Source organism: Ambystoma mexicanum, chromosome 6q (assembly GCF_040938575.1).
Source record: "Ambystoma mexicanum isolate Mex_15411 chromosome 6q, UKY_AmexF1_1, whole genome shotgun sequence".
In the NCBI taxonomy this organism is placed as follows: Eukaryota; Metazoa; Chordata; class Amphibia; order Caudata; family Ambystomatidae; genus Ambystoma; species Ambystoma mexicanum.
Genome location: NC_090937.1, coordinates 1,562,457,095 through 1,562,475,876, shown reverse-complemented (window position 1 = coordinate 1,562,475,876; position 18,782 = coordinate 1,562,457,095). Strand labels below are relative to the sequence as shown.

The 18,782-nt window shown below is 45.2% G+C and overlaps 1 protein-coding gene across 1 annotated transcript in view; it reads left to right on the top strand.

Annotated features, from left to right (window-relative positions):
* ATP6V1B1 (ATPase H+ transporting V1 subunit B1) overlaps positions 1–18,576 on the top strand; it is a 433,722-nt gene extending 415,146 nt beyond the window's left edge. The window contains exon 14 of the mRNA XM_069632272.1: positions 18,100–18,576. Coding sequence (XP_069488373.1) covers positions 18,100–18,272 — 173 coding nt within the window. The 3' untranslated portion in view covers positions 18,273–18,576. The remainder of the gene's footprint in view (positions 1–18,099) is intronic.
* Positions 18,577–18,782: the final 206 nt, after the last annotated feature.

Here is an 18,782-nt window from a genome sequence, read left to right as displayed (position 1 = left end):
AATTAGCGCATCTATGCCCAGCGTCGCTATTACCCAACTTCATGGTCTGATATGTTCAGATTAATTAGCGCATCAATGCCCAGCGTCGCTATTACCCAACTTCATGGTCTTATATGTTCTGATTAATTAGCGCATCCATGCCCAGTGTCGCTATTACCCAATTTCATGGTCTGATATGTTCTGATTAATTAGCGCATCCATGCCCAGCGTCGCTATTACCCAACTTCATGGTCTGATACGTTTTGATTAATTAGCGCATCCATGCCCAGCGTCGCTATTACCAAACTTCATGGTCTGATACGGTCTGATTAATTAGCGCATCCATGTCCATAGTCGCTATTAACCAACTTCATGGTCTGATGCGTTCTGATTAATTAGCGCATCCATGGCCAGCGTCGCTATTAACCAACTTCATGGTCTGATACGTTCTGATTAATTAGCGCAACCACGCCCAGCATCGCTATTACCCAACTTCATGGTCTGATACGTTCTGATTAATTAGCGCATCCATACCCAGGCTCGCTATTACCCAACTTCATGGTCTGATACGTTCTGATTAATTAGCGCATCCATGCCCAGCGTCGCTATTACCCAACTTCATGGTCTGATACGTTCTGATTAATTAGCGCATCCATGCCCAGCGTCCCTATTACCCAACTTCATGGTCTGATACATTCTGATTCATTAGCGCATCCATGCCCAGCGTCGCAATTACCCAACTTCATGGTCTGATAGGTTCAGATTAATTAGCGCATCCCTGCCCAGCGTCGCTATTACCCGACTTCATGGTCTGATACGTTTGGATTAATTAGCGCATCCATGGCCAGCATCGCTATTACCCCACTTGATGGTCTGATACGTTCGGATTAATTAGTGCATCCATTCCCAGCATCGCTATTACCCCACTTGATGGTCTGATACGTTCGGATTAATTAGGGCATCCATGCCCAGCGTCGCTATTACCCAAATTCATGGTCTGAAATGTTGTGATTAATTAGCGCATCCATGCCCAGTGTCCCTATTACCCAACTTCATGGTCTGATCTGATACGTTCTGATTAATTAGCGCATCCATGCCCAGCTTCGCTATTACCCAACTTCATGGTCTGATACGTTCGGATTAATTAGCGCATCCATGTCCAGCGTCGCTATTACCCCACTTGATGGTCTGATATGTTCGGATTAATTAGCGCATCCATGCCCAGCATCGCTATTACCCCACTTGATGGTCTGATACGTTCGGATTAATAAGCGCATCCATGCCCAGCGTCGCTATTACCCCACTTGATGGTCTGATACGTTTGGATTAATTAGCGCATCCATGCCAGAGTCGCTATTACCCAACTTCATGGTCTGAAACGTTCGGATTAATTAGCGCATCCATGCCCAGCGTCGCTATTGCCCAACTTCATGGTCTGATGCGTTCGGATTAATTAGTGCATCAATGCCCAACATCAGTATTACCCCACTTGATGGTTTGATACGTTCGGATTAGTTAGCGCATCCATGCCAGCGTCGCTAGTACCTCACTTGATGGTCTGATACGTTTGGATTAATTAGCGCATCCATGCCAGCGTCGCTAGTACCTCACTTGATGGTCTGATGCGTTCGGATTAATTAGCGCATCCAAGCCCAGCATCGCTATTACCCAACTTCATGGTCTGATATGTTCTGATTAATTAGCACATCCATGCCCAGCGTCGCTATTACTCAACTTCATGGTCTGATATGTTCTGATGAATTAGCGCATCCATGCCCAGCGTCGCTCTTACCCAACTTCATGGTCTGAAATGTTCTGATTAATTAGCGCATCTTTGCCCAGCGTCGCTATTACCCAACTTCATGGTCTGATATGTTCTGATTAATTAGCGCATCCATGCCCAGCGTCCCTATTACCCAGCTTTATGGTCTGATACGTTCTGATTAATTAGCGCATCCATGCCCAGCATCGCTATTACCCAACTTCATGGTCTGGCGCGTTTAGATTAATTAGCGCATCTATGCCCAGCGTCGCTATTATCCAACTTTATGGTCTGATATGTTCTGATGAATTAGCGCATCCATGCCCAGCGTCGCTATTACCCAACTTCATGGTCTGATACATTCTGATGAATTAGCGCTTCCATGCCTAGCATCGCTATTACCAAACTTCATGGTCTGATGCGTTCTGATGAATTAGCGCATCCATGCCCAGCATCACTATTACCCAACTTCATGGTCTGGTGCGTTCGGATTAATTAGAGCATCTATGCCCAGCGTCGCTATTATCCAACTTCATGGTCTGATATGTTCTGATGAATTAGCGCATCCATGCCCAGCGTCGCTATTACCCAAATTCATGGTCTGATACGTTTGGATGAATTAGCGCTTCCATGCCGAGCGTCGCTATTACCCAACTTCATGATCTGATGCGTTCGGATTAATTAGGCATCCATACCCAGCGTCGCTATTACCCAACTTCATGGTCTGGTGCGTTCGGATTAATTAGAGCATCTATGCCCAGCGTCGCTATTATCCAACTTCATGGTCTGATATGTTCTGATGAATTAGCGCATCCATGCCCAGCGTCACTATTACCCAAATTCATGGTCTGATACGTTTGGATGAATTAGCGCTTCCATGCCGAGCGTCGCTATTACCCAACTTCATGATCTGATGCGTTCGGATTAATTAGGCATCCATACCCAGCGTCGCTATTACCCCACTTGATGGTCTGATACGTTGGGATTAATTAGCGCATCCATGCCCTGCATCGCTATTACCCAACTTCATGGTCTGATTTGTTCTGATTAATTAGCGCATCCATGCCCAGCGTTGCTATTACCCCACTTGGTGGTCTGATACGTTCAGATTATTTAGCGCATCCATGCCCAGCGTCGCTATTACCCAACTTCATGGTCTGATATGTTCTGATTAATTAGCGCATCCATGCCCAGCGTCGCTATTACCCAACTTCATGGTCTGATATGTACTGATGAATTAGCGCATCCATGCCCAGCGTCGCTATTACTCAACTTCATGGTCTGATATGTTCTGATGAATTAGCGCATCCATGCCCAGCATCGCTATTACCCAACTTCATGGTCTGATATGTTCTGATTCATTAGCGCATCTATGCCCAGCGTCGCTATTACCCAACTTCATGGTCTGATATGTTCAGATTAATTAGGGCATCAATGCCCAGCGTCGCTATTACCCAACTTCATGGTCTTATATGTTCTGATTAATTAGCGCATCCATGCCCAGTGTCGCTATTACCCAATTTCATGGTCTGATATGTTCTGATTAATTAGCGCATCCATGCCCAGCGTCGCTATTACCCAAATTCATGGTCTGATACGTTTTGATTAATTAGCGCATCCATGCCCAGCATCGCTATTACCCAACTTCATGGTCTGATGCGTTCGGATTAATTAGCATATTTATGCCCAGCGTCGCTATTACCCAACTTCACGGTCTGATATGTTCTGATGAATTAGCGCATCCATGCCCAGCGTCGCTATTACCCAACTTCATGGTCTGATACGTTTGGATGAATTAGCGCTTCCATGCCCAGCGTCGCTATTACCCAACTTCATGGTCTGATGCGTTCGGATTAATTAACGCATCCATGCCCAGCATCGCTATAACCCAACTTCATGGTCTGATACGTTCGGATTAATTAGCGCATCCATGCCCAGCGTCGCTATTACCAAACTTCATGGTCTGATACGGTCTGATTAATTAGCGCATCCATGTCCATCGTCGCTATTAACCAACTTCATGGTCTGATGCGTTCTGATTAATTAGCGCATCCATGGCCAGCATCGCTATTAACCAACTTCATGGTCTGATACGTTCTGATTAATTAGCGCAACCACGCCCAGCATCGCTATTACCCAACTTCATGGTCTGATACGTTCTGATTAATTAGCGCATCCATACCCAGCGTCGCTATTACCCAACTTCATGGTCTGATACGTTCTGATTAATTAGCGCATCCATGCCCAGCGTCGCTATTACCCAACTTCATGGTCTGATACGTTCTGATTAATTAGCGCATCCATGCCCAGCGTCCCTATTACCCAACTTCATGGTCTGATACGTTCTGATTAATTAGCGCATCCATGCCCAGCGTCGCAATTACCCAACTTCATGGTCTGATACGTTCGGATTAATTAGCGCATCCCTGCCCAGCGTCGCTATTACCCAACTTCATGGTCTGATACGTTTGGATTAATTAGCGCATCCATGGCCAGCATCGCTATTACCCCACTTGATGGTCTGATACGTTCGGATTAATTAGTGCATCCATGCCCAGCATCGCTATTACCCCACTTGATGGTCTCATACGTTCGGATTAATTAGGGCATCCATGCCCAGCGTCGCTATTACCCAACTTGATGGTCTGATACGTTCGGATTAATTAGTGCATCCATGCCCAGCGTCGCTATTACCCAACTTCATGGTCTGAAATGTTGTGATTAATTAGCGCATCCATGCCCAGCGTCGCTATTACCCCACTTGATGGTCTGATATGTTTGGATTATTTAACGCATCCATGCCAGCATCGCTATTACCCAACTTCATGGTCTGAAACGTTCGGATTAATTAACACATCCATGCCCAGCGTCGCTATTACCCCACTTGATGGTCCGATACGTTCGGATTAATTAGCGCATCCATGCCCAGCATCGCTATTACTTCACTTGATGGTCTGATACGTTCGGATTAATAAGCGCATCCATGCCCAACGTCGCTATTACCCCACTTGATGGTTTGATACGTTCGGATTAGTTGGCGCATCCATGCCAGCGTCGCTAGTACCTCACTTGATGGTCTGATGCGATCGGATTAATTAGCACATCCATACCCAGCGTTGCTATTACCCCACTTGATGGTCTGATACGTGCGGATTAATTAGCTCATCCATGCCCAGCGTCGCTATTACCCAACTTCATGGTCTGATATGTTCTGATTAATTAGCGCATCCATTCCCAGCGTCGCTATTACCCCACTTGGTGGTCTGATACGTTCAGATTATATAGCGAATCCATGCCCAGCGTCGCTATTACCCAACTTCATGGTCTGATATGTTGTGATTAATTAGCGCATCCATGCCCAGCGTCGCTATTACTCAACTTCATGGTCTGATATGTTCTGATTAATTAGCACATCCATGCCCAGCGTCGCTATTACTCAACTTCATGGTCTGATATGTTCTGAGGAATTAGCGCATCCATGCCCAGCGTCGCTATTACCCAACTTCATGGTCTGATATGTTCTGATTAATTAGCGCATCTATGCCCAGCGTCCCTATTACCCAACTTCATGGTCTGATATGTTCTGATTAATTAGCGCATCCATGCCCAGCGTCCCTACTACCCAACTTCATGGTCTGATACGTTCTCATTAATTAGTGCATCCATGCCCAGCATCGCCAACTTCACGGTCTGATGCGTTCGGATTAATTAGCGCATCTATGCCCAGCGTCGCTATTATCCAACTTTATGGTCTGATATGTTCTGATGAATTAGCGCATCCATGCCCAGCGTCGCTATTACCCAACTTCATGGTCTGATACGTTCTGATGAATTAGTGCTTCCATGCCCAACATCGCTATTACCCAACTTCATGGTCTGATGCGTTCTGATGAATTAGCGCATCCATGCCCAGCGTCGCTATTACCCAACTTCATGGTCTGAGGCGTTCGGATTAATTAGCGCATCTATGCCCAGCGTCGCTATTATCCAACTTCATGGTCTGATATGTTCTGATGAATTAGCGCATCCATGCCCAGCGTCGCTTTTACCCAACTTCATGGTCTGATACGTTCGGATGAATTAGCGCTTCCATGCCCAGCGTCGCTATTACCCAACTACATGATCGGATGCGTTCGGATGAATTAGCGCATCCATGCCCAGCGTCGCTATTACCCAACTTCATGGTCTGATACGTTCGGATTAATTAGCGCATCCATGCCCAGCGTCGCTATTACCCAACTTCATGGTCTGATACGGTCTGATTAATTAGTGCATCCATGCCCATGGTCGCTATTACCCAACTTCATGGTCTGATACGTTCTGATGAATTAGCGCTTCCATGCCCAGCGTCGCTATTACCCAACTTCATGGTCTGATACGTTCGGATTAATTAGCGCATCCATGCCCAGCGTCGCTATTACCCAACTTCATGGTCTGATACGTTCTGATTAATTAGCGCATCCATGCCCAGCGGCACTATTACCCAACTTCATGGTCTGATACGTTCGGATTAATTAGCGCATCCATGCCCAGCGTCGCTATTACCCAACTTCATGGTCTGATACATTCTGATTAATTAGCGCATCCATGCCCAGCGTCCCTATTAGCCAACGTCATGGTCTCATATGTTCTGATTAATTAGCGCATCCATGCCCAGCGTCCCTATTACCCAACTTCATGGTCTGATATGTTCTGATTAATTAGCGCATTCATGCCCAGCATCGCTATTACCCAACTTCATGGTCCGATACGTTCGGATTAATTAGCGCATCCATGCCTAGCATCGCTATTACTTCACTTGATGGTCTGATACGTTCGGATTAATAAGCGCATCCATGCCCAACGTCGCTATTACCCCACTTGATGGTTTGATACGTTCGGATTAGTTGGCGCATCCATGCCAGCGTCGCTAGTACCTCACTTGATGGTCTGATGCGATCGGATTAATTAGCGCATCCATACCCAGCGTTGCTATAACCCCACTTGATGGTCTGATACGTGCGGATTAATTAGCTCATCCATGCCCAGCGTCGCTATTACCCAACTTCATGGTCTGATATGTTCTGATTAATTAGCGCATCCATTCCCAGCGTCGCTATTACCCCACTTGGTGGTCTGATACGTTCAGATTATATAGCGCATCCATGCCCAGCGTCGCTATTACCCAACTTCATGGTCTGATATGTTGTGATTAATTAGCGCATCCATGCCCAGCGTCGCTATTACTCAACTTCATGGTCTGATATGTTCTGATTAATTAGCACATCCATGCCCAGCGTCGCTATTACTCAACTTCATGGTCTGATATGTTCTGAGGAATTAGCGCATCCATGCCCAGCGTCGCTATTACCCAACTTCATGGTCTGATATGTTCTGATTAATTAGCGCATCTATGCCCAGCGTCCCTATTACCCAACTTCATGGTCTGATATGTTCTGATTAATTAGCGCATCCATGCCCAGCGTCCCTACTACCCAACTTCATGGTCTGATACGTTCTCATTAATTAGTGCATCCATGCCCAGCATCGCCAACTTCACGGTCTGATGCGTTCGGATTAATTAGCGCATCTATGCCCAGCGTCGCTATTATCCAACTTTATGGTCTGATATGTTCTGATGAATTAGCGCATCCATGCCCAGCGTCGCTATTACCCAACTTCATGGTCTGATACGTTCTGATGAATTAGTGCTTCCATGCCCAACATCGCTATTACCCAACTTCATGGTCTGATGCGTTCTGATGAATTAGCGCATCCATGCCCAGCGTCGCTATTACCCAACTTCATGGTCTGAGGCGTTCGGATTAATTAGCGCATCTATGCCCAGCGTCGCTATTATCCAACTTCATGGTCTGATATGTTCTGATGAATTAGCGCATCCATGCCCAGCGTCGCTTTTACCCAACTTCATGGTCTGATACGTTCGGATGAATTAGCGCTTCCATGGCCAGCGTCGCTATTACCCAACTACATGATCTGATGCGTTCGGATGAATTAGCGCATCCATGCCCAGCGTCGCTATTACCCAACTTCATGGTCTGATACGTTCTGATGAATTAGTGCTTCCATGCCCAACATCGCTATTACCCAACTTCATGGTCTGATACGTTCTCATTAATTAGTGCATCCATGCCCAGCATCGCCAACTTCACGGTCTGATGCGTTCGGATTAATTAGCGCATCTATGCCCAGCGTCGCTATTATCCAACTTTATGGTCTGATATGTTCTGATGAATTAGCGCATCCATGCCCAGCGTCGCTATTACCCAACTTCATGGTCTGATACGTTCTGATGAATTAGTGCTTCCATGCCCAACATCGCTATTACCCAACTTCATGGTCTGATGCGTTCTGATGAATTAGCGCATCCATGCCCAGCGTCGCTATTACCCAACTTCATGGTCTGAGGCGTTCGGATTAATTAGCGCATCTATGCCCAGCGTCGCTATTATCCAACTTCATGGTCTGATATGTTCTGATGAATTAGCGCATCCATGCCCAGCGTCGCTTTTACCCAACTTCATGGTCTGATACGTTCGGATGAATTAGCGCTTCCATGGCCAGCGTCGCTATTACCCAACTACATGATCTGATGCGTTCGGATGAATTAGCGCATCCATGCCCAGCGTCGCTATTACCCAACTTCATGGTCTGATACGTTCGGATTAATTAGCGCATCCATGCCCAGCGTCGCTATTACCCAACTTCATGGTCTGATACGGTCTGATTAATTAGTGCATCCATGCCCATGGTCGCTATTACCCAACTTCATGGTCTGATACGTTCTGATGAATTAGCGCTTCCATGCCCAGCGTCGCTATTACCCAACTTCATGGTCTGATACGTTCGGATTAATTAGCGCATCCATGCCCAGCGTCGCTATTACCCAACTTCATGGTCTGATACGTTCTGATTAATTAGCGCATCCATGCCCAGCGGCACTATTACCCAACTTCATGGTCTGATACGTTCGGATTAATTAGCGCATCCATGCCCAGCGTCGCTATTACCCAACTTCATGGTCTGATACATTCTGATTAATTAGCGCATCCATGCCCAGCGTCCCTATTAGCCAACGTCATGGTCTCATATGTTCTGATTAATTAGCGCATCCATGCCCAGCGTCCCTATTACCCAACTTCATGGTCTGATATGTTCTGATTAATTAGCGCATTCATGCCCAGCATCGCTATTACCCAACTTCATGGTCTGATATGTTCGTATTAATTAGCGCATCCATGCCCAGCGTCGCTCTTACCCAACTTCATGGTCTGATACGTTCGGATTAATTAGCGCATCCATGGCCAGCGTCGCTATTACCCCACTTGATGGTCTGACACGTTCGGATTAATTAGCTCATCCATGCCAGCGTCGCTAATACCCAACTTCATAGTCTGAAATGTTCGGATTAATTAGCACATCCATGCCCAGCGTCGCTATTACCCAACTTGATGGTCCGATACGTTCAGAATAATTAGCGCATCCATGCCCAGCGTCGCTATTACCCAACTTCATGGTCTGATACGTTCGGATTAATTAGCGCATCCATGCCCAGCGTCGCTATTACCCAACTTCATGGTCTGATACGTTCTGATTAATTAGCGCATCCATGCCCAGCGTCGCTATTACCCAACTTCATGGTCTGATACGTTCTGATTAATTATCGCATCCATGCCCAGCGGCACTATTACCCAACTTCATGGTCTGATACGTTCTAATTAATTAGCGCATCAATGCCCAGCGTCCCTATTACCCAACGTCATGGTCTCATACGTTCTGATTAATTAGCGCATCCATGCCCAGCGTCCCTATTACCCAACTTCATGGTCTGATTCGTTCTGATTAATTAGCGCATTCATGCCCAGCATCGCTATTACCCAACTTCATGGTCTGATATGTTCGTATTAATTAGCGCATCCATGCCCAGCGTCGCTCTTACCCAACTTCATGGTCTGATACGTTCGGATTAATTAGCGCATCCATGGCCAGCGTCGCTATTACCCCACTTGATGGTCTGACACGTTCGGATTAATTAGCTCATCCATGCCAGCGTCGCTGATACCCAACTTCATAGTCTGAAATGTTCGGATTAATTAGCACATCCATGCCCAGCGTCGCTATTACCCAACTTGATGGTCCGATACGTTCAGAATAATTAGCGCATCCATGCCCAGCGTCGCTATTACCCAACTTCATGGTCTGATGCGTTCGGATTATTTAGCACATCCATGCCCAGCATCGCTATTACTTTACTTGATGGTCTGATACGTTCGGATTAATTAGCGCATCCATGCACAGCGTCGCTATTACCCCACTTGATGGTTTGATACGTTCGGATTAATTAGCGCATCCATGCCAGCATCGCTAGTACCTCACTTGATGGTCTGATGCGTTCGGATTAATTAGCGCATCCATGCCAGCATCGCTAGTACCTCACTTGATGGTCTGATGCGTTCGGATTAATTAGCGCATCCATGCCAGCATCGCTAGTACCTCACTTGATAGTCTGATACGTTTGGATTAATTAACGCTTCCATGCCAGCGTCGCTAGTACCTCACTTGATGGTCTGATACTTTCGGAATAATTAGTGCATCCATGCCCAGCGTCGCTAACACCCAACTTCATGGTCTGATGCGTTCGGATTATTTAGTGCATCCATGCCCAGCATCGCTAGTACCTCACTTGATGGTCTGATGCGTTCGGATCAATTAGCGCATCCATGCCAGCGTCGCTAGTACCTCACTTGATGGTCTGATACGTTCGGATTAATTAGCACATCCATGCCCAGCGTCGCTATTACCCCTTTTGATGGTCTGATACGTTCAGATTAATTAGCGCATCCATGCCCAGCATCGCTATTACCCCATTTGATGGTCTTCAATTTATCAATATCTGAGGCTCCAGGCTGGATCATGCTGCCTGGATTCTAACTGTAGGGCCTCATTACGACTTTGGCGGTAATTCAGTGATAAATCCACTGAATTACTGCCAAACTCCGTTACCATCACCGCCACCTTGTCCTGTGGATATACTGCTGATCACAAGTGGTGGTAATTCCCCATGTTTGGAGTCCATAGGACTTTATGGGGATTTTTGGCTGATTTATCGCTAGCAGAATAAAAGAGGAGTAAACCGGATGCTTTTTGGAGGTAAAGTGGAGGATTTACCTCCAGCTGGAGGTGAAGCCGCCACTTTTCCTCCCAAAATCTGCAGATTTACCACACGCTAATTCTGTCGGCAGTAAATCTGCCAAAAATGATGATTTGGGGGTTGCAGGAAACTGCCCCACCAAACCTGTATGAGGCACGATTCTGCGGTGGCAAACAAATTTGTGTGGAAAATGTACTGACCTACCTTTGAAATTCAGACCCTGGCAGTTAACATATTAAAGGACAAGTAAAAGTACTAACTAGCTGAGTTGTATTCTCCAAATGAAAAAAAGAGGAGCAGCCCTTAACTCTCCCGTTCTGACCCCACTCATCTTGCTGACGCATGCTCATCTACATTGGATATGGATTCTAAGTATGGACAATACTTAGTTTCCAACAGGCATTTGAATCAAGCCGCCGAATCACATAAAGTCAACAGGGTCAAGAGGGCATGATTCTTCATATTTATACGAAGTGCAACAAAGTGCAGTCTGGCACTTCCTTGCTGCGGCAGCTAGTGTGTTTGGATTGGGCTTCAGTTACCACTGTTACAGCTACACGATCTTGCCTTTGAAAGTGACGGATTTCTAGCGTGTTTCCAGCTACGCTTATCCATTTGGATTGTTATGAATTAACAACCCGCATTGTTGTGCTTTCGACTGCGAGTTCAGGCGGTGTGAGTCCCAGCCTACCTTCAAAGGTGCCAACCCGGCGTGAAGTGCAGCAAAGTGTAGTCTGTCAGTCAGACTGCTCTGTGGTGCTTCAGGCATTAGTAGCCCAAGCAAAAACAAAGGGGTGATGGCTGGAAGGTTTAGAATTAATCTTAACCTCTGGCATTGCTCTGGGCAACCCTCCAGACCATCATTCTTCACCTGAAATGCCATTTCAGAAAGGAGAAAGACCATATACAAATCAGTCTTGGTCCCACCCCTCACTGATAACGCCCAACAAGGCTGAAACATGTCTGGGATGCTTGTGGTCTCGTGCAGAACAGATGTGACCTAGCAGTTTGGGCTGGGCTGGACTGCCCCTATTGGGGTAGGACCAGGCCTGATTTGCATATGGTTTTTCCCCTTCTGTAATGGCTTGGCAGGCTGAAAAACAATGGTCTGGAGCGTTACCCAAAGCTGTGCCCGTGGTTATGATTAATTCAAAACCTTCCAGCCATCACCTTTCTGTTTTGCTGAAGTCACCCCGAGTGGGATGGGTATGCCCAGACGTGGGTCCATAGTCTGATGGGCCTAGAGACCCCAGCTAATCCTCACTGATAACGCCCAACAAGGCTGAAACATGCCTGGGGATGCTTGTGGTCTCGTGCAGAAGGGATGTGACCTAGCAGTTCGGGCTGGACTGCCCCTATTGGGGTAGGACCAGGCCTGATTTGCATATGGTTTTTCCCCTTCTGTAATGGCTGGCAGGCTGAAAAACAATGGTCTGGAGGGTTACTCAGAGCTGTGCCCGTGGTTATGATTAATTCAAAACCTTTCAGCCATCACCTTTCTGTTTTGATTAAGTCACCCCGAATGGGACGGGTATGCCCAGACGTGGGTCCCGAGTCTGTCGGGCCTAGAGACCCAAGCTATTCCTCACTGATAACGCCCAACAAGGCTGAAACATGTCTGGGGATGCTTGTGGTCTCGTGCAGAAGGGATGTGACCTAGCAGTTCGGGCTGGACTGCACCTATTGGGGTAGGACCAAGCCTGATTTGCATATTTTTTCCCCTTCTTTAATGGCTTGGCAGGCTGCAAAACAATGGTCTGGAGGGTGACCCAGAGCTGTGCCCGTGGTTATGATTAATTCAAAACCTTCCAGCCATCACCTTTCTGTTTTGCATTAGTAGCCCAGGCTTCAGGAGCTAAGATTAATAGTGGTCAGTAATCTGCAGTAGCGGCCTACTGCAAAGTTATTTGAAATCTGTACTTTCGCTTTTGGTGAATTGGCACAGGACGTGGTGATTTACGGGACATAACATTTTTCCAAGAAAGGATTGGCGCCAGCCCTATCATTTTTCATTAAATCTTGATATTTGATTGGCATATGAACTAAGAAGTAAAACATCTAACATGCCTTTAAAGGCGTTGGCTCTGGCCCCAATTCAAAAAAGTCTTGTGGTACCCGGTCAAGGTTGCCAATTATGCGGCCCAGTAAGGACTCGGGGCACCAGGCCTTAACATGGCAGAAGGGCCAAGACCCCATGCCACGGATCCTTGTCCTTAGAAGGAGTCGGGAAGTCAGGGTCACCGAGAAGGTGAACCCGCAGGAAGAGGAAACAAAGAAATAAAAGGTTTGAAATATGTGATCATAAACGGCGGCCTTGTTTTGCCACAATAAGAAGAGCCTGGTCTTGCCTCAGTTATTTAACCAAGGTAGGCTGGGAATTTGTTGCAGGGGGGGACGAACAGTACGTGCTTCCCTATGTTAAGACTACTTCAATAATTTGTGAAGGGGAACTCGTATCAACGACAAGAAAAAGAGGGGGAGGGAAGAGAATTTCCTTTGCCAGCGGCTGCTGTGCCACCATATACCAACATAACGTCTTTTCTCCTGAAAATACGCCATTTTACAGAGCTCTGCCGCCCTCTAGCATGCCAGATATATTGGTGTTTTTGGACTACAACTCCTACGATCCCTAACCTTTTAAATGTGCTAGCTGGGCAGATGGGAGCTGGAGTCCAAAAAAGCCAGAGAGTCCAAGGTTGCAGACCCCGCCATCTTATGCTAAGTGCAAGTGGTTTGAAGAGGGTAAGAGGGTCCAAAGGGGTTTAAATAAAACCTAGAGATGCATGCAAGCATGAATGTTTTAAAAAAATAACAAATTGGGGGAGGGGGTTTGGTAGATTTCCTTCAAAAAAACAAATACGCCAGAAAATGTTGAGTAAAAAAACAGTACATACAGTCAGAAAATAATCAGAAAGGTCAAGACGCGTAGTCATTTAGTTATTTCAATTTAAATACTGTTCAAATGTTCATTTGAATAGAGCTTAGCTGTACAAATGAATCGGAAATGGTCACAATTGATCAAATGGCTGTTTGTGAACACGACTTGTTGCAACCTTGTTCCCTGGTTCCTGTTATTCCTTCTAAGAACCCCTGCTTTCTTTTTGCTTCTCCTTGTTCCCCTTTTTGGATTCATGTCTTACTTCTATATGGAGATTAAGTCTCAGTATTTTGAATCCTCCAACTTTTTTTTTTTGCAGTGGTAAAGATGGAGGAAAAAACGTTCTTGATCAAAGTAATTATTTAAAAGTAGGCTGATCCAGCAACTTTTTTCACAGAGTACGTCTACATAGAATGTGTGTTTGCATAAAGGGTTATTTAAAGGGTCATTGTGGGAAGGACATGCTTGTCCGACCGTGGAGTTATCTAAGGATTATGCGAATCGTGAGCAAGTGGAAGGCTGGTTCCAAGTCACAAAGCCATTACAATTTAACACTATTCCCTCAACTGGTGTGTGATGATGAGGCTTCTGGCACCCCCAGGCCTGGGTTTAACAAAGCGCTGCTGTGTCGTAACCCTGCCCAATTTAAATCTCCTCCAAAAGGCGGCTTCATGCGCCGGCATTAGACCATTGGCAGTCTTTTTTAAAGGGGCCCAGGAAAAAGGGTCTAAAGAACCAACCCCTAAAATGCATCATCTGTTGGTACTGACACAAGGATCATGTGTACTATTCATATTAGTTTAGCGGATGAGTTTTGGATCATATATTGTAGCTTTGCAAAGCATTGTTGCCTGACTACAGATCACAAAGAACAAATGGATGAAACTGGTGTTCATACCCAAATAACGAGTTAGGCTCACTTTCAATGTTTGACACTTTTCAAGTCAGTGGTAGCCCAGGGAGTGTGTGTCTATCACGTGAATGACTGATACTCTTACCCAGTGATTGAGAATAGCTCCCAGTGAGGCTCACTACCAATGAGGCTTGCATCCACTCGGTGAGAGAGGTTTGCTTCTATCGAGGGGGAATAGTTTCCTCTGAGATTGTCAATTCCATATTATTTGCTCCAGGAAGAGGATGGGAAAGGGGGAACATTTCAATGCGTGCTCTGCCCCAAACCAAAGTTTTGTATTGGGGCCCAGTATTTGGACCGCTGGTGGGCTGTAAGCAGCAGAAACAGCTCAGGAAACCTTCCTGGGTACTGGGTTCATCCTAGTAGTTTTGTAGTACTTTGTAGAATTAGTAAATTCAAAACCTCAGTTAAAAATCTTGATTTCTCTAGGCAAACCAATACTCCAATAATATTGTGTAGTCCTTTAATAAGTCCACAGTGCTTATTAGCATACAAAAGAAGGCAGATGTGTTGCCTGTTGGCAATGCAGTTCAGACTCAAAAGTCCATCATCAAAGCAAAATGTGTCATCTTAATAACCAAATTGAGATTAATCTTGTCACTGGGTAACCTGTGTATCCACCGGTGCTAGAATGCCCCAAACAAACATGCTTGTTTCAAACTATAGGACTCATCCCCAGCACTCACTGAGTCTCAGCTGGGGATCAGTCCCATAAAGAATATGCTTTCATGTTCTTAGATCGCCAGAGTTTTTTTAGTGGATTTTTATGCCGAAAATGTTCAAACAAAAAAACTCATATAATTTTTTCCCAAAAATATATGGTGGGGGTTCCCTCCCAAATCCCCCTTCGCTATTATCTAGTCCCTATTCCACATACACCCTGCCCCATATATCCCCTCTCCACCCTCATATTTATCGATGAGTTTTTTTGGCCGAAACCGTTCGGCAAAAAATGCTGCAAAAATAACCTAGCCATGTAAAAACAGTGTACCAAAAAATATATATCTCTTAAACAACCAAATTGAGATTTTTTAATCTTGGCATTGGGTAACCTATGTATCCTCTTGTGTTAGAATGTCCCAGAAACCGCATTTTTCTTTAAATTACGGAACTCACCCCAAAGTCTATGATAGTTGGGATGACTTCAATAAAAAATATGTCTCCTAAATAACCAAATTGAGATTTCTCAATCTTGTAAATGGGTAACCCGTGTATCCTCTGGTGTTAGAATGTACCAGAAACTATGTAATTTTTTTCAATTACGGGACTCATCCTCAGCTCTCACCAAGTCTATGAAAGAGTTGGTGAGAGCTGGGATCAGTCCAATAAAAAGTCTGGCTCCTAAATAACCAAATTGAGATTTCTTAATCTTGTCACGGGGTAACCTGTGATTCCTCCGGTGTTAGAATGTACCAGACAAAATGTTTTGTTTTCAATTACGGGATTCATCCTCAGCTCTCACCAAGTCTATGATAGACTTGGTGAGAGCTGGGATCAGTCTGATAAAAAATCTGTGTCCTAAATAGCCAAATTGCGATTTCTTAATCTTGTCACAGGTTACCCAATGACGAGATTAAGGAATCTGAACCTGGCCATTTAGGAGACCAATTTTGCCCTGATAATGGACTCTTGAGTCCGAATTGCATTGGCAACAGGCACTACTAGATCTGTCTTCTTTTTTTTCATTTTAAGAAGAACTGTGGATATATCAAAGGACTACAAAAGAGAGTTTATTTAATAAGGGTTTTTTGCCTGGAAAATGAAATATTCTAAGAATGTGTTTTGAATTTGCTGTAGTACTGCACGAGTACTAGGGTACACCCAGAACCCAGGAAGTGTTCTTGAGTTTTTCTGCTGCTGATATTGCACCACAATTTTGGTTTCTAGGGAATTTTCTGGTGTGCACCAAATGTCTACCAATAATTTAATTACATTTGTGACTTAGGTATTATTAAAAAAAAGAATGGTACCCACATATTGTTAATTTACCTCTGTTGGACTAGTCAGCTGGTAAACCAAAAAGATACCTCAGCAAGTCTGGAAGTCGAAATGAAAAACAGCTAAGAAAGTTTTCAGAGGGTTGAAGGGTAAGACATTTTGAGGTTCTACCCAAGCGGTAGAGATCATCACACTTTAGAGGATTACGCAGATTTCATATCAGATCTATGCCACAGAAGCACCTTTGGAAGAATTTGGAATTAGCGCCTAGACTCTAACAATCTCTAGGACTCATACAAACGGCCATGGGTTAGATTATTGTCTGAGCTGAGAGCCAGTAGACAGAGTCCATCATTACGGGGGATATGGTGCTTCAGCTTTGCACCCCGGGCCAGACAAGCTGCAGCATTTACCATGGCTCGAAGGCAAACACTCAATTATTCAGAAAAATAAGAGAACAAGCTCTTTCCATAGAATATTTGTGCACAACACCAATAATTGATAACTATGTTTTACTGTGAAGGGGCAAAGAAACACTACCGAGTATACAGGGCGAAGAAATATCCTTAAAGTTCTCTGAGACAATCCCTTCAACTCCCAATCGCTATCCAAGCTCTGAAGGATCAGGAAGCCATCAATCTAGACGCAAAACAGGGGGCCAAGGGATGCAAACTGGGAAACTCTTGGATACGCCCTGTTGCACCCCACACTAGGGAAAACGTGTGCCTGTTATTAGAGGGGATAATGCTAAAGCCTCTGTGTAGGGCGCATTAAGGGATTGTCACTAAACCAGGACACATCTGACAAAATGGTCGCGTGTTGAAAAAAAATGAATTGGCTAATGGTGTCAAACGCAGCTGAAAGTTCAAATGGTATGAGTGCACCGTTAGTGATGCCATTGGCTGCCTGTCAATGACTGTTTAACCGTGACCCTAAAGTGAACCCAGTTCGTCTTCTAGCATCTGCACTGTAAGTTCCCACTTAAATGTTTTCCAGGGTTGGCCAATTGCTGATCGGTCCACTCAGCCAAACATGTCCCAAGCCGGAGCCCCACCTTACTCTGCCCTCACTAAACATTCCTACTACCTCTACTTCTCCTACTTGTCAACACAATAGCTCCATGTACAGCTCTTTACAGCATCTCAGCTAGACTTGCGCATTATAAATCCCATTCATTCATAAATAGAAGGGGCTGATTAAAAATGAACTGGTTTGAAGGATGGAGTGGGAATGTATTTAAAGTAGATGTGGCACAGGTCAAGAGCACTGTTCTAGTGGCCAGATTCTAGCTAATGATCCTGCTGGGAGCAAGCACTGTATTGGCTGCTCTGAGTGTTCACCCAATCATGTCCGCTTGTTGAAATTAATAAAATTATAGCATCGTTCATGGCAGCATATCGGGCTACCCCGGCAATCGCCTAATTTTCTAGTGCTTGGTTCTACACGCTGACAGCACGCTGTGCTTTGTCTTTCCACAGGTCCCTATGACAACCGGTCCGTCTTCGAGTCGCTGGACATTGGTTGGCAGCTGTTGCGGATCTTCCCTAAGGAGCTACTCAAGCGTATTCCCGAGAGCATGCTGGCGGAGTTTTATCCGCGAGAATCCAAACCAACTACTACTCCGCTTAATCAAGGCAAAGAGAGCGCCTGAGCCAACGTTTCAACGCCTTCCGCACTCTATGGATACACAGACGCAAATCTCCAATACACAGCATTATGCGACCAACTGTGCTGCGTATTGCGCTTTATTTATTTATAAGTTCGCAGATCCTACTTTTCTCAATATATTCTCTAACAGAAAAATTCATGCACAACTCTTGTAAAAATACCCCCTAATAATCGCTTGTTGTGTTACTTTATGTGATAACCCCTTTCCTATTTAATACATCATTGTCCTTCATCTGTCAATACAAATTTTAGTCAACGAGTCAATAAAAATAATGAAAAATAATTGACCTCAAAATGTCACACTTGCTTTTATTTACATGTTTTTTAAACCTTTTTTCTTTAGTGGGGTAGCTCACAATGGGAAATGTGCTGAAGGACCCAAATCTGTGCAGGAGTAATCATTGAAAAGCCCCACTTATTTGCAGTCAAGTTAGTGCTGGGCCCATATGTACGGTGAGCCGGAAAATACTTCTGATATGGGCTGTTGGTACAT